Raw genomic sequence first — 18275 nt, 5'->3', positions numbered from 1 at the left:
TGATTGCGGATGTCTGGTAAAATATTAATAACAGGTGATGTTATTCCATAATGTAACAGTAACACACCATTATTTAGTAAAGTCAAGTACGGTGAGGTACAGGTACAATGAAAAACTTGCTTGTAGCAGTATCACAGGCACATAAGTATAGACAGCACACAGAATATAAATTGTACATATTTTATACATAAAATTATACTATACGGGGGGGGGGGGGGTGGAGGGAAAAAAAGACTGTGCAAAATCAAGACCTTAGCGCAAAAAAACAAAGACAGACAAGTCCATGGGAGTGCAAGAGGTGGTCCATAGTGTTCAGTTGCTGAGGTAGGGTTGGGGTTGTGCAGGTCAGTTCAAGGACCTGATGGTTGTAGGAAAGTAGCTGTTCCTGGACCTGGTGGTGTGTGACTTCAGGCTTCTGTACCTCCTGCCTGACAGTAGCAGTGAGAAGTGGACATAGCCCGGATGGTTGGGGGATCCTTGATGATAGATGCTGCCTAATTGGGGCAGTGCCTCCTGTGGATGCTGTGAGTGGTGGGGAGGGCTGTGCCCCTGATGGACCGGGCTGTGTCCACTACTCTCTGCAGCCTCTTGCGTTCCTGTGTGCTGGAATTGCCGTACCAGGCCATGATGCAACAATGATTACAAGCTTAAAGTAAATAGTGAAGCTGCTGCCAGACAGCTCCAGCATCCTGGGTTCAATCCTTACCTCCGGTATGTCTGTGTGGTGTTTGCACGCACTCCCTGTGACCACGTAGCTTTCCCCGGGTGCTCTGGTTTCCTCCAACATCGGAAAGGTATTCCAGTCGGTAGGTTAATTGGCCGCTGTAAATTTGCCCCTGTTGTATGTGAATGCTGGAATGTGGGGGGAGTTGATGGGGATGTGGGGATAGTACATTGGTTAGTGAAAAAGAAAATGACTGCTTGATTGCCAGCATTGACTCGATGGGCCAAAGGGCCTGTTTCCTTGCCGTATCTCTCAGACTCTTGAGTTCATGGGGTTTTAACACGTTATTGAACAATTTGTGTGCAAGGACAAAAGGGCCCTGAATGGTGACCCTTTGTCACAGAGCCCTACAATTCCTTCTCTCTTCCTACAATTTCTTTCTTTTGTTTAATGTGAAAGGAACAGGGAGGCATAACTCAGCCCTTGAGCCTGATCCACCATTCACAGAGTAACACAGCACAGAAACAGGCCCTTCAGCCCGACTGGTCCATGCCGACCAAGGTGCCTCCTTGAGCTAGTCCAATTTGCCGGCGTTTGGCCCGTATTGGGACCATTGGCTTATCTCCGCCCTGACTCCCTCTTGTCTCCCGAATACCTGCGATTAATGTCAGAACTAAATCACAACTGACCCGGCATCAGTTGGCGTTTGCGAGAGAGATTTCCTAATTCCCGCCACCCTCCTTGCTGCTTCCAGTTTTTCAGGATACGTTCTCGAGCCCCTGGCGTTCCCAACCATTGGAATTGGTTTATTATTGCCACATGTACCAAGATACAGTGAGGAACTTTTGTCTGCATGCCATCCAGTCCGATCATGCCATACATAAGTATATCGAGGTAGTAAGAAGAAAACAGAATGCAGAAGATAGTGTAGCAGCTCTAGAGAAAGTGCAGTGCAGGTAGACAAATAAAGTGCAAGGGCCACAACAAGGTAGCTTGGGAGATCAAGAGTGTGCAGACTCCACACAGACAGCACCAGAGGTCAGGATCGAACTGGGTGTCTGGTGCTGAAGGCTCCAAGCTGTAAAAGGTGTGGGGGAATGGAGGGAACTGGTTATAAATGTCACAGAATTTTCTCCAGGGCATCTGGGAAGAAAGTTTTCTAAGGCTTATTGAGATCATAAATCTGTATTTATTTATATTATACTTGTGTTATATTTATATCTAGGTTTTTAATTTCAAAGGTACTTTATTCATAATATATACAGTAAATATAATGTACACATCTTGTTCTAAATTGATTGTGCTATCAACTAATACACTTTCTTGCAATGTGTCAGTGGTCTTCATGGGTACAAAATCAGGGAAGCTATGGTAAATCTGCACAGAACATTGGTTGAACCATAACTGTATCCGATACTAGTCATTCCACTTTAAGAAGGATGTGAAGGTTCTAAAGGGGACTGGTTCCAGGGATGTGGGGCAAGGTTAGACCCTTCTCTGTGGAGCAAAGTTTAAGCGGACTGCAAGATGATGGCTGGCTTACACAGGGCAAACAGAGGTAAATTGCTCCCTTAGCAGAGCTCCAGTTATATAGATTTTTGCATAGTAGGGGAACTAAGGGACAAGGGGAAAAGGCAGGTAGGTGGATCTGAGTCCACGGCCAGATCAGCCATGATTTTATTGAATGGCGGAGCAGGCTCGATGGGCCAGATGGCCTCCTCCTGCTCCTGTTTCTTATGTTCTTACATTCTTATGAAAATCTTTGGAATGAACAGCTTGGACGGGTGGTGAAAATGGAGCCAATCGACGTATTCAAAAAGAAAAATAATGGCCAAACAACAAGGGAAAGAGGGGATAGGATATAGGGCTGGCATGGAGTCGGTGAGCCAAATGGCCACCCCCTGTGCCATATTGATGGCTGTTTTCTTACCTGGTGGGTGATCTAGGTTGTTGCAGAGCGTGTTGCTGTTAAGGTCGTTTTGTTTTTACACATGTCCTCCCCCCCCCCCCCCCCCCAAAACAGGAACGACTTCTTGAAGGAGGTGAAGATCATGTCCCGGCTAAAAGACCCCAACATCATCCGGTTGCTGGGTGTGTGCGTGAGGGATGATCCACTCTGTATGATCACCGAGTACATGGAGAACGGTGATCTCAACCAGTTCCTCAGCCAGCACGAGCTAGGAGACAAATTTGCAACGGCAACCAACATCCCGAGCATCAGGTTAGCAACTGAACCCCCTTTCTGACCCAGAGAAAATACACAGTACGTACACTCATTATTGACTTGGGAAACACCCCATTATTGATCGAAGGAAACCCCATATTGTTGACCCATGAGACCCCTCTGTGGCTCATTACCAACCCCTGTAACCCACTGTTAGGGAGCTATTAATGCCCTGACTAAGACCTCTGACCTAGAGAAGACCGGTGTAACCCATTATCAATCTGAGGAGATTTCTAGTATGGATCCAGAGAGAACTCACCTTATTGACCCAACAAAGACCTCCATACCTTCTTATTGACTCAGTAGAGACACCAATAATCCATTATTAGCCTGGGGAGACCAGGCTATTATTATTGATCAAGGAAGACTCCCCCATTATTGACCAAATGGAGATCTCCATTATTGACCCAGCTGAGTCCCCTGTAACCCATTATTAACCTGGAGAGAACCCCATTGTTGACCAAGGGATACCATGTGTACCTTAGCATTGGCTGAGGGAATTATGACACTCTCACCCCATTATTTAGCCAGTGTGTTTTAATGCTTTCTTCTGATCGGTGGGCAGGAGTCTGTGCATTAACCTAGAGGGACGACTTATGTTGTGCTAAGTTGCTTGGGTGAACAGAATTCTTTGCAATTCTTGGTGAGATTTGTGACTCTGGTGTTAGATCCAGTGGTCAGATCTGATTGGCACCTGATTTCTCCAATCCCATGATAGCTCTTCACCTCTTTTGCTTATCGAGAATCTGTCTCGCACTTTATAAATATTTGGGGACTCTGCTTCTACCACCATTTGAGGAAGAAAGTTCAAAAACCTCGTGACCCTTGAAAGAAAGAAACTTGCCTCATCTCCGTCTTAAACGGGTGACCCCTACGTTTAGATCCTGCCACAAGATCCTCTCCACATGCACCCTGTTAAAACCTTTCAAGATGTTGTATGTTTCAATCAGGACTCACTCCTCTACCCTCCAGCAGGTACAAGCCTGGTCTGTCCAACCGTGCTTCATGGGAAAACCCACCCATTCCAGATATTACAGCAACAAACGATCTGCTGGAGGAACTCAGCGGGTCGAGCAGCATCTGTGGGAGGAAAGGAATTGTTGACGTTTTGGGTTGAAATCCTGAGTCAGGACCCATTAATCCACCCTCGTTCCTTTCCTCCCACAGATGATGCTCGACCTGCTGAGTTTTTCCAGCAGATTGTCTGTTGCTCCAGATCTCAGTATCTGCATTCTCTTGTGTCTCCATTCCAGATATTAGTTCAGTAAACCTCCTCCAAACTGCTTCCAATGCATGAACAGCCTTCCTTAAATAAGGAGATCAATGCTGTACACATTCCTCCTGATGTGGTCTCATAAATGCCCTATAGACCAGTGTACCCATGCACAGTGGGTAGAAATTTGTCCTTATTGAATGTACTAAACTTAGACTATAGCAGTTACCATGTTGAATGTTCACTTATAGAGTCATATAGGATGTATCCAGTTCAGGGGGATCAAGCTCTCAATGTGAAGTTGCTTTGGACTGGGAGGTGGAGGAGCTGTGGGTGGAAACCACTCTTACAAAATGTTTGTAAATGTATCCTTCCTGCATTATCAGAGATTCAGCAGGGAAGCAGGCCCTTTGGCCCAGCTAGTCCATGCCGACCAAGATGCCCATCTAAGCTAGTCCCACTTGGCCCATATCCCCTTAAACCTTTCCTACCCACATACCTGTCCAAATATCTTTTAAATGCTAATGTACCTGCCTCAACCACCTCCTCTGGTAGCTCATTCCATATACCGACAACCTTCTGGGTAAAAGAGATTGCCCCTCGGGTTCCTATTGTATCTCTCCCCTCTCACCTTAAACCTATGCCCTCCAGTTCTTGATTCCTCCACCCTCGGGAGAAAGACCGTCAATGAGGTCAGATATCTGCCCACTCTGGTTAGTTTAAAACCCTGCTTGGATGTTTCACCATGTAATGTGCCTAATTATCAAATTAACCAATATAAGTAGTTTAATTTCAGACTGATATCCTTTCTTAAAATAAATCTCTTGATAATTGCGCTAGAATCCAAGCACCCATTCCAAAAATTCCCTGACCCTCAGCTCTGTCGGTTTCCGCAGGGAATAACATCTGCCCCTTCTCTCTTCCCCCAGTTACCCGAGTCTAGTGCACATGGCCAGCCAGATTGCTTCAGGCATGAAGTACCTGGCTTCGATGAACTTTGTTCACCGTGACCTCGCCACTCGAAACTGCCTGGTCGGTGAGAACTACACCATCAAGATCGCCGACTTTGGGATGAGCCGGAATCTGTATGCAGGGGATTACTACCGGATCCAGGGGCGGGCTGTGCTCCCCATTCGCTGGATGGCCTGGGAGAGCATTCTGCTGGTGAGTGGTTGTTGGTTGGAGGTGGGATTGGTTGGCGGCGGAATCTGCGGTCTGGCTCCAGCCCAGTGACGGGAGTTCCCCAGGGAATTCTTTTTTTATTCCAAAATAAACTTTATTCATCATAAAAAAACAAACTATATACAACAATAAAACAGTGCAAACCTTTACATTCATGTACGGATCAATCATTAGTGTTACCTTTTTATATAAAAAACACAACACCAATGCCACTTGTACGGCTCCCTGGGGTGATAACCCAATCCTGTATTTACAATATTTAAGGCCTGACCCCTCCCCTCCCTCTCCAGTGGCAAAAGAACCCTAAACTGTGGTCCTTCCCCACCGAGCCCTTGCGTTGGCTGCACCCAGCTTTGGTGCGTCCCTCAGCACGTACTCCTGCAGCCTGGAATGTGCCAGTCGGTAGCATTCCCCTACGGACATCTCACAGTGCTGGGAGACCAACAAGTTTCGGGCAGACCAAAGGGCGTCTTTCACCGAGTTGATGACCTTCCAGCAGCAGTTGATGTCCGTCTGTGTGTGTGTCCCCGAGAACAGCCCGGAATTTTTTAAAATCCAAAATAGACTTTATTCATCATAAAAAAACAAACTATATACAACAATAAAACAGTGCAAACCTTTACATTTGTGTATGGATCAATCATTAGTGTTACCTTTTCATATATAAAAAACATAGCACCGATACCACTCGTGGCTCTACTTTCGCTGCGGAGAAAGAATGTCATCAGTTCTATCTTTGAATTGAATGTCGGGGGAGAGCGCAAACGCAGTCCCCCACTACCACGAATTTTGCAGTCGAGTATCCCACATTTGGGGACATCGCAGGCGTCAGCACACCCGAAGTGCAATGGGATAGCCTCATCCTGGGAGAACCTTTTTTTTAAAACAAAATAAACTTTATTCATAATAAAAGACAAACTATATACAACTGTAAAACAGTGCAAACCTTTACATTCATGTACAGATCATTCATTAGTGTTACCTTTTTATATAAAGAAAATAGCACCAATGCCACACGTGTGGCTCCCTGGAAGCTACCCAGTCCCGTATTTACAATATTTAGGAGCTTTCTCGCCTGACCCCGCCCCTCCCTCTCCAGTGGCAAAAGAACCCTAAACTGTAGTCCTTCCCCACCGAGCCTCCTGGAATCCCGCTACAAGGGGCAAGTCAGGAACTTAAAGGGGACCTACCTGTGGTTGGTTCTGAGGAGTTGCCACTCAGGCAGTTCCCCTTTAAGTCATGCTGACGCAAGGTCCATGTGTGTTACTTACGCCGACTTCTATTGGATTATTATTGTCACACATGCTGAGATACAGTGAAAAGCTTTTTCTTTGCGTGCTATCTGGGCAGGTCACCCCACACATAAGTACATCGAGGTAGTAGAAAGAAAAGTAATGCAGAATATGCTGTTGAAAGTGCAGTGCAGGTAGACAATAGCCTGTCCTGGTCCAACCACGTGGATGCCACGGCCAAGAAAGTTCACCAGCGCCTCTACTTCCTCAGGAGGCTAAAGAAATTTGGCATGTGCCCTCTGACACTCACCAACTTTCATCGATGCACCACAGATGGATGCATCTATCTGGATGCATCACGGCTTGGTATGACAACTGCTCTGCCCGGGACTGCAAGAAACTGCGGAGAGTTGTGCAGCCCAGCACATCACAGAAACCAGCCTCCCCTCCGTGGACCTCTCGCTGCCTTGGTGAAGCAGCCAGCATAATCAAAGACCCCACCCACCTGGGTCATTCTCCCTTCTTCCATCAGGCAGAAGATACAGGAGCTTGAGGGCATGTATCACCAGGCTCAATGACAGCTTCTATCTCACTGTGATGTCTATTGAAAGGTTCCCTTATACGATGAGATGGACTCATGACCTCACAAACTACCTTGTTATGGCCTTGCACTTTTATTGGCTACCTGCACTGCACTTCCTCTGCAGCTGTGACACTTTACTCTGTATTCCGTTATTGTTTTTACCCTGTACTACCTCAATGCACTATGTAATGAATTGATCTGTACAAACGGTATGCAAGACAGGTTTTTCACTGTACCTCGGTACAAGTGACAATAATATACTGATACCAAAACAAAGTTCAAGAGACATGACGAGGTAGATTAGGCGATCAAGGGTTCGTCTTTTATCGTACGAGAGGTCCGTTCAAGAGTCTAATAACAGTGGGATAGAAGCTGTCCTTGAACCCAGTGGTTTGTGCTCTCAGGCTTTTGTATCTTCTCACTGGGAGAGAATGACCGGGGTGGGAGGGGTCCTCGATTCTGTCGGCTGCTTCCCCGAAGCAGCTGGAAGTATAGACGGAATCAATGGAGGGGAGGTTGGTTTGCGTGATGGACTGGGCTGTCCAGCGATCATGCGTGTCCTGCTGAAATTTTTACAAGAGCATGTTAGTGCACCATCTGCATGCAGCTCCTGAATAATAACCCCACTAGCCTTGCACACCATGCAATGGGTGGAATCACGTTAGGTGACGCAGTAGGTTGGGGAATGTTGGGAGATCCTGCGGCTGTCGTACCAGTTCTTCACCACCCCCCGCCAGTCCCGGCTGTGTGGCTCTTGGTTTTTCTGACCTTTGATCTTTTCCTTCCCCTGCAGGGCAAGTTCACCACCGGCAGCGACGTGTGGGCCTTTGGTGTGACGTTGTGGGAAATCCTGGTGCTCTGCAAGGAGCAGCCTTATTACCACCTCACAGACGAGCTGGTGATCGAGAACGCAGGCGAGTTCTTCAGGGAGCAGGGCAAGCAGGTAATGCCTGGGGAGGGACACAGGGATTTATGGAAAAAACATACAGGAGAGAGAAGGAAGGGGGGGGGGAGGGAGGGGGGGAGCAAGGACAAGAGAGAGCAAGAGGAACCACGCAAGCACACTGTAACTGCGAATGTTCCTCAGAGTATTGGAGACATTATTGGCTTGCCGGTAGGAAGCAAAGGGTGATGGTGGAAGGTTAATTTTTGGACTGGTGACGTGCCACAGGGATTGCTGCTGGGCCCAGTGTTGTTCATCACTTGTACAAACGATCTGGGTGAGGATGTACAAGGCATGGTTAGTAAGTTTGCAGATGACAATAAAATAGGTGGTAGCATGGTGATGGAGCTTATCAAAAATTACAGGGGGATCTTGATCAGCTGGGTAAGTGGGCCGAGCAACGGCAAAAGGCGTTCAATTCAGGTAAGCGCGAGGTGTTGCAGTTAGGGAAGTCAAACCAGCACAGGACTTTCACGGTGAACAGGAGGTCCCCACAGAGTGATGTAGAACAGAGGGACCTCAGAATACAAGTATATGGTTCGCTGAAAGTGGCATCACAGGAAGACAAGGTGGCGAAGAAGGCATTTGGCACACTGGCCTTCATCAGTCAGGGCACTGGGTTTAGGAGTTGGGATGTTACGTACGAGACATTGGTGAGGCTGCATATGGAATATTGTATTCAGTTTTGGTTCCCCTGTTATAGGTCATTAAGCTGGAAGTTGTACAAAAAAGATTTACGTGAATGTTGCCAGGACTCGGCCTGCATCATAGGGAGAGGTTGGGAAGGCTTGGACTTTATTCCTTGGAGTGTGGAGGACTGAGAGGTGACCCTATAGAGGTGTATAAAATCATGAGGGGCATAAATAGGGTGAATGCACTCAGTCTTTTTCCCAAGGAAAGTGAATCAAAAATTGGGCAGCATGGGTTTAACGTGAGAGGAAAAAGGTTTAAAAGTGACCTGAGGGGCAACTTCTTCACTCAGAGGGTGGTTAGCACATGGAACGAGCTGCCAGAGGTTGTGGCAGGTACAATAACAATACTTAAAAGATATTTGAACAGCTACATGAATAGGAAAGGTTTAGGGGGATATGGGCCAAACATGGACAAATGCGACTAGCTGAGACGGGTATCTTGGTCGGTGTGGACAAGTTGGGCTGAAGGGCCTGTTTCTGTGCTGTATTACTCTATGATTCTCGGGACACATTTACAGATGTTTTGTAAGAGCTGTTTCCACCCACGTCCCCTCACCTCCCAACCAGAAACAACTTCACACTGAGACCTGGCTCCTCCCCCTGAACTGGATACTCAGTGTGGGTGCTTACTAGTTGGGGGGAGGACAAAGTGGCAACGAAACCTTGCCCCGATGTAGATACCCCGCCGTGAGGTCTTGCCCAACAATTGAGCGCAATTGGAGAAATTTAGAAGGGAAGAAGGGGTTAGCAACACCGTTTTCTTTTAAGGAGACATTCACTTACAAGCTGAGGATATCACTGCCAAAGCCAGCATTTATTGTCATAGAAATCATAGAACAGTGCAGCACAATACAGGACTTCGGCCCACAATGTTGTGCCGACCATTAAACCTCACCTAAGACTATCTAACCCCCTTCCTCCCACAAATCCCTCTATTTTAAATTCCTCCATATGCTTATCAAACAATCTCTTGAATTTGACCAATGTACCTGCCTCCACCACCGCCCCAGGCAGCGCATTCCATGCACCAACCACACTCTGGGTATAAAACCTTCCTCTGATATCTCCCTTGAACTTCCCACCCATTACTTTAAAGCCATGCCCTCTTGTATTGAGCATTGGTGCCCTGGGAAAGAGGCGCTGGCTGTCCACTCTATCTATTCCTCTCAATATCTTGTACACCTCTATCATGTCTCCTCTCATCCTCCTTCTCTCCAAAGAGTAAAGCCCTAGTCCCTTAGTCTCTCCTCATAATGCATACTCTCTAAACCAGGCAGCATCCTGGTAAATCTCCTCTGCATCCTTTCCAACGCTTCCACATCCTTCCTATAATGAGGAGATCAGAACTGGACACAGTACTCTAAGTGTGGTCTAACCAGAGTTTTGTAGAGCTGCATCATTACCTCATGGCTGTCCATCCCCAGTTGCCCCTAACCAGAGGAGGCAGTTGGGAGTTAACCATGTGGATAGCCTGGTGTCACATATCAGGCCAGGCCGGGGAAGGAGATTTCCTCCCCTGACAGGAATTAAAGAAACAGTTGGGGTCTAAAGATGAGGTTCGTAGCTGTGACTGGACTATTTCCTTCCCCCCTCTCTCCCTCTTTCCACACGCCGCTGCCGCCCCCCCCCAATTCCCTCCCGCTTTCCACACACCCATCCCCCACTTCCTCTCCGGAATGACCAATCGGGATGTGACAGCACTGGAGAGGGTGCAGACGAGGTTCACCAGGACATCGCCTGGGATAGAGTTCTGCTATGAGGAGAGACTGGAGAGGCTGGTCTGTTCTCCCTGGGGCAAAGGAAGTTAAGAGGGAACATGACTGAAGTGTGTAAAGTTATGAGGGGTATAGAGAGCGTGGACTGCAGGGAATGTTTCCCCATGATCAGAGGTAGATTGAAATTAAAGGACATAGATTTAGGGTGAGGGGGAAGAGATTCCCCTCTAATCTGAGGGGGTCCTTTCACACCCAGAGAGTGGTAAGAACCTGGAACACACTGCCTGAGAGAGAGTGGTGGACACAGAGTTGCTGACAGCACCTAAAAAATGTCTAGATGAGCACTTAAATCACCCAGGTACCGAGGGCTATGGGCCAAGTGTTGGAAGGTGGGATTAATACAGATGGAAGCCCACTGGTTGGTGTGGACGTGGGCTTGTTCCCACGCCGGATGACTCCATGACTTATCCCAAGAGGATGACAGCTGAGTTTCTATCTCCCTCCCAACCCCTTACCCCACCCCCTCAGTTACCTCCCCCCATCTGCAAGTGGAATCGCACAGCACAGAAACGGGCCCTTCTGGCCCACCGTGTCCACGCCGACCGTGGGCACCTGTCTTCACCAATCCCATTATCCCGCATTGAGCCCGTATCCCTCTGTGACTTTCCTCTCCCAAGTACCCGTCCAAATGCCTTTTAAGCATTGGAATGGTATCTACCTCCTCTGGCAGCCCCGCTCCAGGTAACCACCACCCTCTGCGTGGGGGAAATACTTACCCCTAAAGGTCTCATTTAAGTTCCTCCCCTCTCACCTTAAACCTTTAGTTCTAGACTCCCCTGATCTGGGGGGTGGGGGGGGGGGGGGGTAGAAAGAATCAGAATCAGGTTTATTATCACTGACATATGTCATGAAATTTGTTGTATCATGGCAGCAGTATAGTGCAAGACGTAAAAATTACTATAAGTTACAAAAATGAATAATGCAAGTGAGGAATAACAAGTCAGAGTTCATAATAACTACCCTATCTATGCCCCTCATAATTCTGTAAACCTTTATAAAGTCACCCCTCAGCCTCCTACATTCCAGGAAGGATAAACCCAGCCTGTCCAGTCTCTCCTTATAACCACAGCCCTCCATGCCAGGCAACATCTTGGTGGGTCTCTTCTGCACTCTCTCTATTGCTGCCTCGTCCTTTGTGTAGATGACGATGATATCTTTATTAGTCACGTACATCTAATCACACAGTGAAATACATCCATTGTGTAGAGGGGGCAGCCCGCAAGTGTCGCCACGCTTCCGGCGTTAATAGAGCATGCCCACAACTTCCTAACCCGTACGTCTTTGGAATATGGGAGGAAACCGGAGCACCTGGAGGAAACCCACGCGGACATGGGAAGAACGTACAAACTCCTTACAGGCAGCGGCCGGAATTGAACCCGGGTCGCCGGGGGTGTAATAGCGTTATTCTATGTCGCACGTTGACCCTTTCTCCTGCTCCATCCTCATTCTCCGACTTGTGTCCCCCAAGGTCTACCTTCCCCGGCCGTCTATCTGCCCGCAAGCTCTCTACGACGTCATGGTCCGCTGCTGGAGGCGTGACTCGAAGGACCGGCCGACCTTCCAGCAGATCCACCAGTTCCTCACGGAGGATGCCATGAATATGGTGTAGAAGGGACTCGGGCCGGGGAACCGGCCAACGCCATCTCCGCGGTCACTTGAGACCGAAGGCCAACGCGTTGAGGAGGGTCTTTCGGGAGCCATCGTCGCTGTAGGAGCTTTCTCTTAGGGCCGGGGTTGGAATCTCTGCTGTTCGTAGGTTTTAATTTTCTTTTGTCTTGCAGTAGTCACTTGAACAGAACTTGATTGCCAACCAATCTTTATGCACTTGGGCTCTCCGGTACCAGGACCCCTGCGGCTCCGCGGAAGAGTGGTGACACACTGGCTTCGCGACAGGTTCCAATCCCCACTGCTATCCCAGGACACCCACACTCAATATTCAGATCGAACCCGGGAGCCGGTTTCCCCTCTCCCCCAACACCCCCCCCCCATCCCGGGAATTGCCTGGGAAAAGCCTGTTGCAGAAGGATTGAGAGCTGCGATCCCTTCGGACTTTCTTTTTTGGAAAAACACTGGAATTTTTAAACTTTACCGCAGGTGAGAAAGTCCCGTGACATCTCTCTCTCCTGACAGTTCACGACACTCCATCTTAGCTCCCTGCTGCTGGCGGGGAGCGGTGTTTTGTGCATCATCTCACTGCCTCTCTGGCCTTGGCCACAACGTACTACTGTGATACGGAATGTTTGTTTGACTACTAACACTTCAGCCTTTGGGGAGAGAGGGAGGGTGGCTGACTGACTGTGTGTGTGTGTGTGTGTGTGTGTGTGTGTGTGTGTGTGTGTGTGTGTGTGTGTGTGGGCAGGAGGGTCTGCATCAGAAGGTTGGGTCAGGAGAATAAAGAGGGAATTGGGGATTGATTGACCACTGAATGTTAATGGATGAGAGTGAGTGAGTGTCTCTGTCTGTCTTTGTCTCTATCTCTCTCTCCCTCTCTGTCTCTCTCTCTCTGTCTCTCTGTTTCTCTCTCTCTCTCTCTCTCTCTCTCTCTCTCTCTCGCTCTCTCTCTCTCAGTGTGGATGTATGCAAGTGTCATTGAATGTATACAGGTGAGTTTGCTTGTGTCTATGAAGGAGAGGATGGATGTGTGGGGAACTGAGTGTCTGTGTAGGTCTGAGTGTGGGTGTGTGGATGGGTGTGTGGACAAGTATCTGTGGATGTGTTCAAAAAAACAAACTGCTGGAGAAAACCAACAGGGACCTGCCTCCCTGGTCTGTGTACATTTGGTTGGGTGTGCATGGATATGTTTGTGTTTTCTCTGTGTTTGTGCACACCTGTGTGTGCATCTGAGCATGTGTGTGCCTGGAAGTGTGTGTGCATGTGTATATTTAGGGGTGTGTGTGTCCGCATATGTGTATCTGTAAATGTGTACAAGTGTATACATGGTGTATGTGTGCATATGTATATTCGGGTGGGTGTGCATGGATGTGTGTGTGTGTGTGTGTGTGTCCCCCCATATATGTGTCTCTGTGTGTATGTGTGTCTGTCGCCACATAGGTGTATCTGTAGATGTGTGCACTGTGTGTGCATGTGTGTGTGTGCGTGTGTGTGCATGCCCGCCCATGCCTGCGTGCATTTCAGAGTGAGGGAGAGTTGCTGTTATAAGTTTACTGAAATCACAAGTAGAAAATTAATTGGACACTGGCTCCAGCTCCTCCGAGAGTTGTCCATTGTGCAATCCCAGAATAACCAGAAACACAACAACTGAGCCACCAGAATTGCAGAATGCATTTCTGATAAGTCACAGAATTCTTGCAACATGGAGTTCACTGCCTGGGTCAACACTGGACCACTGCAAACTGACTTGATCAACCAGCCCCCCCGCCCCCACAAAGGGGGGGGCGGCATCACTCCTCTCTGAGTGACCGAACCAGCGATGCTTGAAATCCAGCACTAATCCTACTTACTCACAGGGACAATTTCAGTTAACTGGACGATGAGCTTCCCAACTGATCCTTTGGAATTCACCAACAGGACCGCTACTGGGATGGTTTCGATCGTTCTGCATTTGATTCAGCGCTAGTTGAATGGGGAAGCTTGGCTTCTGGCTGCACTTGGCTCCTGAGGGTGGGGGGTGGAACCACAAGTCTGGTGAATTAGCCTTGTTCATCAGCTTGAAGACTGATGGACGTGGCATGTGAGCGATTGCCTTCAGTTGGAAGAGCCCCCGCCCCCCCCACACACACACAATAGCCACAGAGTAAGGGGCTTGGAGGCATTCAAAATGGCTTAACTACTGAATATGCATCTGACTACTATGTGGACAAGTAGAGGGTCTGACAGCTTCACTGGGGAAATTGGGCATTGCCCCTGTTACTTCTGGTGCACCAATGCCTCAAGTTATCCATGAAACCTTTGCCTTTTCCCCCCATGGTGCTCAGCCAGGCCTAAAGGTATAGAGGGATGATGAAGTGGTCCAAGTTGCCCCCTCGATGGGCTTTATGGGCCGTTGCTCAACTTGGGCAGAGGATTTGATGGGGGGGGGGGGGGGGAAGCAGTTGGCTTGAACCCAACTGGTGGGACAGGAACCCCGTGGGGTGGTGGGAAACATTGGTGTCTATAAACCCCCACAACATTGAGATGGGACAGAGAGCGTGCACAGAGACAAAGTCGTGCCTGGTTCCGCTTCCCCTGCCCTGACCCTGCAGAGCAATGTGGTTAAGTCACTGGATCAGTAATCGGAGAACTGGACTAATGCCACGGAGACTGGGTTTAAACCCTAAAGTGGCAGTTTTGGAATTAAACTTACAACCAGGTAGAGCTGCAATTAAAATAAAACTGGGATTGGGAAATGACAATGAAGTCACCAGACTACCGCTTAAAAAAAATCTGATTAGTTGCTGTCCTTGAGAGAAAGGAATGTATTGTTCTTGTCCGTCCCGTGACTCCCCGCCCACCTGCTGTCTGAAACCATCACCTTCCCCTCAGGGTTTCGATGCCAACAACCTACCCCATCCTGTGAATGGATAATCCGTTGGGCCCATCCAATGTTTGCAAGTCCCAAGAGACAATACTACCAATCCAACTGCCACACCCACCAACCCTGGGCCCTGCACTTCCTCCGCTGAACAGGGGAGGGGAAGCTGACAGTGTGTGGAATCCGAGCTGGCTCCCAAACATTGCTCCATTCTGTTCGGTTCTAAAGTCAGCTCCCAAGATCAGGAGCCGTTCTAATCACTAAAGCAACTGGCCAGCTCCAATCTTCCTCACTCCCCACCCCACGGTACAGAAATCTGACAAGCTGGCTTGTATTACCCTGAAATATACAAGGTCTAGACACTGTAGGGTTTCGGGGAGGGGTTGGGGGAAGTGTTAAAGAGTTGATGAAAGATGTTCCTGCTGGTAGGAAGTTTTTGAGGAATGGGAAGCCATCCTTACTGGAAGCCAGATTCAGTAATTCTCAAACCGAAGGTCGAAGCGTGCGACTCTCGCCCACTAACCTTGGCAGGTGGTGGTTCCATTAATAGGTTCGACCCTGCGGTCTACGGATGTTGGCAGGGCAGGAGGGTAGGACGGGTTATAGACCAGTCTTGATCCCAGTAGAAGGTTTGAGGGTCTCCACGTTCTCCCATGCTGCCCTGTAGGACAGACTCCGCAGAAACGTCTGAGCATACAGACTGTACCGATCCAACCGACTGAGTTACGAAACAAAAGCAGAAAATGCTGGAAGACCTCAAGCCGGTGAAGCAGCATCTGTGGAAAGAGAACGCAGTTAACACTTCCATAGAACCATACAGCACAAAACAGGCCCTTCGGCCCACCATGCTGTGCCGTCCATCAGACCCTCACACTACCTAACCCCTTCCTCCCGCATATCCCTCTATCTCACATTCCTCCATGTGCCTATCCAACAAGGTCTTGAACCTGTTCAATGTATCAGCCTCCACCACCACCCCAGGCAGTGCATTCCATGCACCAACCACTCTCTGGGTGAAAAACCTCCCTCTGACATCTCCCCTGAACCTCCCACCCATAACCTTAAAGCCATGTCCTCTCGTCTTGAGCATTGGTGCCCTGGGAAGGAGGCGCTGACTGTCTACTCTATCTATTCCTCTCAATATTTTATATACCTCTGTCATGTCTCCTCTCATCCTCCTCCTTTCCAGTGAATAAAGCCCTAGCACCTTAAGCCTCTCCTCATATTCAATACTCTCCAATCCAGGCAGCATCCTGGTAAATCTCCTCTGCACCCTCTCCAATGCCTCCACATTCTTCCTATAATGAGGCGACCAGAACTGAACACAGTACTCTAAGTGTGGCCTAACTAGAGTTTTGTAAAGCTGCATCATCACCTCGCGGCTCTTAAACTCAATCCCGCGATTTATGAAAGCCAACATCCCATTGGCCTTCCTAACTGCTCTTTCCACCTGTGAGGCAACGTTCAATGAACTGTGAATATGAACCCCCAGATCCCTCTGCTCCTCCACACTTGCCATTCACCCAGTACTCTGCCCTGGAGTTTGTCCTTCCAAAATGTACCACTTCACACTTCTCTGGACACTTCGGATCAGGAATTCTCAATGCGAACCGGAGGTTGAAGTGTGGGACTCCGGCAGAGGGTGCATTGCTCGGAACAGGCTGAGTTCTTGTACACTACTATATTGTTTCAGATTTCAGTTTTATTTTAGTTTCAGCCCCGATGCAGGGTCTCGACCCGAAACGTCGACAATTCCTTTCCTCTCACCGATGCTGCTCGACCCGCTGAGTTCCTCCAGCAGAATGTTTCTTGCTGCAGATGCCAACATCTGCAGTTTCTTGTGTCTTCGGTTTACTTTGCGGCTGAGTTTGCCCATGTGTGGGTGTATTGGGACAAAATCCTCATCGCGTGGTAGTTTGAGGCTGGCGATATCGGCTTTAACTTGTGTACACTGATCACCGCGAATCTCAGGTAGGCGTGGTGTCATTTAACCTTCGAAATCTTCGGAGAGAAGGATAGAGCTTTCCACCAATCCAACTACTGATCAAGCGGGAACTTTAAATGTCCTGTCTTCAAATCCAGGAATTAGGTGGTCATTTGTTCTTGAACCATTCAACTTATTGCAGGTACTGTGGATGTTAAAGATTATATGTAACGAGGAAGTATCTGTGTAGTATAGTTTGACTGATGTATACGGTGAGATATTGATGGATTTTTTTTTTCTAATCCTTTTGTGTCATGCTGGAATCAAACTGTCCTGAATTCTGTGGGGGTTGTGTAAATATTTTACAAAGAGATTTTTACACTAATATATATGAAATCACTTTGACGCTTCTCTGTAGATCTTGTTCTTGCTTGCATTGCTGTAGATGTTTGTAATAAAGTCTCTTTCGAGTGTTTAATGCTTGCAGGTTGTATCGTTAACTCTTCTGCTTTGTGACTGGGTGGGAGGTATCTCACGTCTGAATCGATACTAGAGGGCAAAGGTTCGGGGGCAAACCGGTGCACGCACACGGTCACACAGAGAGAGCGGGAGGTCGGGATTGAACCCGGGTCGCTGGAGCTGTGAGGCAGCAGCTGCCTCTCTCAATGCCTCACAGGGCCGGAGACTGGGGACGATATGGGCGCCTCTCGTCACCGGGGGTTCCCCAGTAGTGTTGAGGACACAGTTAAAGCGAGCACCGCGTTCTTCTTCTGGCGAGAGTCTCAAATACTAGAGGGCATAGCTTGGAAGTGAGAGGTGGGGGGAAGTATAGAGTCAAAGTTATACAGCTCGGAAGCGGGCCCTTCGGCCCATCTCGTCCATGATGGCTAACTTGCCTGACAGCTAGTCCCATTTACCTGTGTTTGGTCAATATCCATGTAACTGTCTCTACCACCTGCTCCTTCCATATACGCACCACCCTCTGTGTGGAAAAACTTGCCCCTCCATTCCCTTTTAAATCTTTCCCCACCTCACCTTAACTCATTGCCACATTGAGGCCAGGCGCAGGTTGAAGGAACGACACCTCATATTCCGCCTTGGGAGACTCCAACCTGACGGCATCCACGTCGATTTCTCTAACTTCCAGTAACCCCACTCCTTTGTCTTCCCTTATTCCTGTGGCTCCCTTCCCCCGCCTTGATGACCTGCCCATCTCCTCCCCTCCCCCATCCTTTATTCCATGGTCCACTGCCCTCTCCTACCGGATTCCTTCTTCTTCAGCTCTTGGCCTCTTCTACCTATCACCTCTCAGTTTATTACATCTCAGCCTCCCCCACCCACCTACCTTCCCCCTCTCACCTGAACTCACCCA

General features: G+C 48.6%; 1 protein-coding gene and 1 non-coding gene across 9 annotated transcripts in view; one reads left to right on the top strand and one right to left on the bottom strand.

Annotated features, from left to right (window-relative positions):
* The window catches only part of LOC127586119 (discoidin domain-containing receptor 2-like), a 119972-nt gene extending 102586 nt beyond the window's left edge, over window positions 1-17386 (top strand). For all 8 annotated transcript variants that reach the window (XM_052043968.1, XM_052043966.1, XM_052043967.1 and 5 more), the window contains 4 exons: window positions 2688-2885; window positions 5031-5265; window positions 7892-8041; window positions 11977-17386. In XM_052043968.1, the coding sequence (XP_051899928.1) occupies window positions 2688-2885; window positions 5031-5265; window positions 7892-8041; window positions 11977-12117 (724 nt within the window). In that variant the 3' untranslated portion in view covers window positions 12118-17386. The remainder of the gene's footprint in view (window positions 1-2687; window positions 2886-5030; window positions 5266-7891; window positions 8042-11976) is intronic.
* Window positions 6033-6197, bottom strand: LOC127586151 (U1 spliceosomal RNA). The gene has a single exon (XR_007958656.1). It is a non-coding gene; the product is annotated as a U1 spliceosomal RNA (small nuclear RNA).
* Window positions 17387-18275: the final 889 nt, after the last annotated feature.

The sequence above is a fragment of the Pristis pectinata genome, chromosome 34 (assembly GCF_009764475.1).
Source record: "Pristis pectinata isolate sPriPec2 chromosome 34, sPriPec2.1.pri, whole genome shotgun sequence".
Taxonomy (NCBI): Eukaryota; Metazoa; Chordata; class Chondrichthyes; order Rhinopristiformes; family Pristidae; genus Pristis; species Pristis pectinata.
This window is presented reverse-complemented; position numbering and strand designations above follow the sequence as displayed.